Here is a 3,245-nt window from a genome sequence, read left to right as displayed (position 1 = left end):
AGGCCCTTGAAAAGCCTGGAAGACCCTTAAACAGCCCGCAATGTCCTTAAACAGCCTGGTATACTCTTGAACAGCCTGGAAGGCCCTTAAACAGCCTGGGCCTGGATGGTATTAACCAGCTTGGAAGACCTTTAAACAGATTGGACCTGGAAGGCCCTTAAACAACCTGGTAGGCCCTTGAACAGCCTGGGGGGCCCTTGAAAATCCTGGAAGGCCCTTAAACAGCCCGGAAGGCCCTTGAACAGCCTGGAAGGTCCTTAACACCGTCACCCCAGCCCGACTCTTCACCCCCGGGTTCAGTGCGCGTCGTGCGCGGCTCCACTTTACGCGGAGCGCTTGGAACCAAAAGCCCCCCCCCCCCCCCCCCTTTATTCATCAGGGGCCATTTGCTATTCATGGGCCCTCACCAAGCAGATGCCGCAGGGCGGGGTCACTAATCAATCACCTCGACCAGTTTGTTCAGGACAATTGATAAAAAAAAAAAAGCATATGGCGCAGGGAGGAAACAAGGAGAGAGCCGCCCACCCCCCGCAGAGAGACAGCCCGTCTCCTGGAAAACATCTTGAAATATCATATTTATTGACATAGATGCTGATTAAATAAGATGTTACAATGAAGGGCAGCGCTGCGCAGCTACACGTCACGACGCGTCAAAGGCTTAAATGCGTCTCGTCCGCTCGGAACGTCCCTCGTGCGTAAGAAAAAGGAAGTTGTCGCTGAAATATTTGGCAGATGTTTTCTTTGACAATAAGAATATGGAAACTAAGATGAAATATTCAAATGCAACAAGTCCCTTCTGTGGAGGGGAACCAAGATATTCCTCTGGTCGTGGGGAAAGCTGTGGTTCTGTGGTTCATTCGGGTCCATGAATAAATTAAATGGCGCGTCCTTCCGTGTTTCTGTCAAACATCCGCGCAACAGGTCCGCGGGGAAAATGCCCTTTTTTTTGAAAAACGTGGAGCAGGGTCCGAGGCTCAGTCGTCCACCTCGATCTCCTCGTCCTCCTCGGAGAACTCGTCCGTGGTCTGGTCCCTGGACGAGGGGGACTGGGGGAAGGCCCCCGGGGATCCGCTGGGGGACCCGGCCGCGGAGCTGCCCTGGGGCTCGTCCAGGTCCTCCATGCTGACCAGCTTGTGGAGGGCCTGCGGGGGGATCTTCTTCAGGGACTCCACGTCGGCCTTCATCTCCTCCAGGTCCCGCTTGAGCTTGGCCCTCCGGTTCTGGAACCAGGTGATGACCTGCGCGTTGCTCAGGCCGAGCTGCTGCGCGATCTGGTCCCGGTCCGCGGGGCTCAGGTACTTCTGGTACAGGAAGCGCTTCTCCAGCTCGTAGATCTGGTGGTTGGTGAAGGCCGTGCGGGACTTCCTCCTCTTTTTGGAACTCTGCCGCTGCCCGAAGGCGTTCATGTGCTCCCGACCTGCGGGGAGAGGGAGGAGGGAGAGCGGGGTCACCAATCTGGACCGGGACCGGGACCATGACCGGGACCGGGGTCAAGCCCCTCGGCTCTGCGGACTGCAGGCCACAATCTGGACCATTTGGACCAGAAAGAAACCAACAAACGGAACCAGAACCAGAATCTGTTCGTTCGGCCCCATGTTGCACAGACAGCGAGAATAAAAAGAGGAAAATACACAACGTGTGATTTAAGGATAATAACGTTAAATGCAGAGCGACATTCCTTTCAAAAACGAAATCACATTTTATTGGTATTTTGTAGCTGTTTATTATTATTCTTATTATATTTTTATGCCGCTCGTCTCCTTGTGAACCAAGACAGATTCCTTGTATTTGAAAATCAAGATGTACTGACCCAATGAACACATTCTGGTTCTTCTCTCGGATCTGTATTTGAAGAGTAAATAATGAACAGAGAGGATCCTCCAAACAAGGTTTAAAATCCACATCTCCCAGTTGATCCACTTTTAATGAGCATTACAGCAAACTAGACACCGATAACAACGTGTTTACCTTCCGCCGCCTGGATCACGCTGACCTCCAGGCCCTTGAACGTCTTGCTGGCCAGCTCCTCCAGGGCGCACAGCGGGGAGGACGGCGTGCTCAGGCCGTTCCTGCCCGCGGCGGACCCGGCCACCTTCTCCAGGACCCTGCTGGGCGGACACATACTGGCCACAGACTTCTTCACCGACGGCTTGTTGAGGATGTCCTCGATGCTGAAGGGCGTCAGCGGCTTGTTGGAGTTGGCCGGCGGCGGAAGCTGGTCCAGCGGGGCCCGCCGCCGCTCCTCGCCGCCGGACTGCAGCGCGGAGCCGCTCTTCGCCTCTCTGCTGGAGCTCATGGCAGCCCAGGAACTACTTGCTGCTCCGGGCCGCTGAGTTCATCCGAAAGGGCGTAAAGAGTCCACAAGTGTCCCCGGGATCCCCGGCGCTCCGGTCGGATCTTCTCGTCTCCGCTTCACGCTGAACGCCGCAGTTGGGCTCGGTCCAAAAGAACCATCGCTCCGGGCGGGTTTCCCTCAGACATCCAGCGCTGCTCGGCGGACCTCCATGGGAGCCACAGGACCAGGAAGAGAACCCCTGCGAGGGAAGGATCAGTCCGGGGCAGAGGAGAAGAAAGAGAAGCGCTAACGAGTTGATGTTGATTGGGCGAAGTTCAATTAGAGGAACATGGAGCTGCGTCTTAAAGGAGCCGGACAGGAGCCGCGGAGCAGGAGGAGCAGCAGGAGCAGGGGAGGAGGAGGAGGAGGAGGAGGAGGAGGAGGAGGAGCAGGGGAGGAGGAGTCTGCGGGGAGGAAGGAGAAGTTGTGCACATGGAGAAAAGTCCGCCGCAGCTCCTCGCACACGCTCTCCAGTGGGAGAGCCGTTCGGCAGGAGGAGGTTCTGTTTCCTTTGCTGCGTAATTACGCAACGTGCGTCACGCGTAATGTGCGCAGCACGGTCCGTTTGGATTTAGGAAAAATAAACAAACAAAATAAACAGCAACATAGTCATGAACTGAATTTTGGAGTTAACACAGATTAGCAGGTTAGACAAATACACGTTAAAGGTGCGACGACAAGACGATGTACACATTTCAGGAGATAAAAAGTTGACTACTGCGAAATAATAATAATAATAATAATAATTATAATAATAATAATAACAATAATAATTATAACAATAATAATTATTATTATGATGATGATCATCATAATCATCACTTTAATAATGATAATAATAATAATAACAATAGTAATTATAATAACTATCACAGCTATACTACTACTACCACCACTAATAATAATAATA

At 52.7% G+C, this 3,245-nt stretch overlaps 1 protein-coding gene across 1 annotated transcript; it reads right to left on the bottom strand.

The window, feature by feature from the left end:
• Window positions 1–474: 474 nt before the first annotated feature.
• lbx2 (ladybird homeobox 2) lies at window positions 475–2,776 on the bottom strand. Its single transcript, XM_080008082.1, has 2 exons — window positions 1,969–2,776; window positions 475–1,417 (listed from the first exon to the last, which is right to left on the bottom strand). The coding sequence occupies exons 1-2, from the start codon at window positions 2,294–2,296 to the stop codon at window positions 975–977; spliced, it is 771 nt and encodes a 256-aa protein (XP_079864208.1). The 5' UTR covers window positions 2,297–2,776; the 3' UTR covers window positions 475–974.
• Window positions 2,777–3,245: the final 469 nt, after the last annotated feature.

The sequence above is a fragment of the Zeus faber genome (assembly GCF_960531495.2).
Source record: "Zeus faber genome assembly, chromosome: 10".
NCBI lineage: Eukaryota > Metazoa > Chordata > Actinopteri > Zeiformes > Zeidae > Zeus > Zeus faber.
Note: the sequence above shows the minus strand (reverse complement) of the source record. Positions and strands in the feature narration are given on the sequence as shown.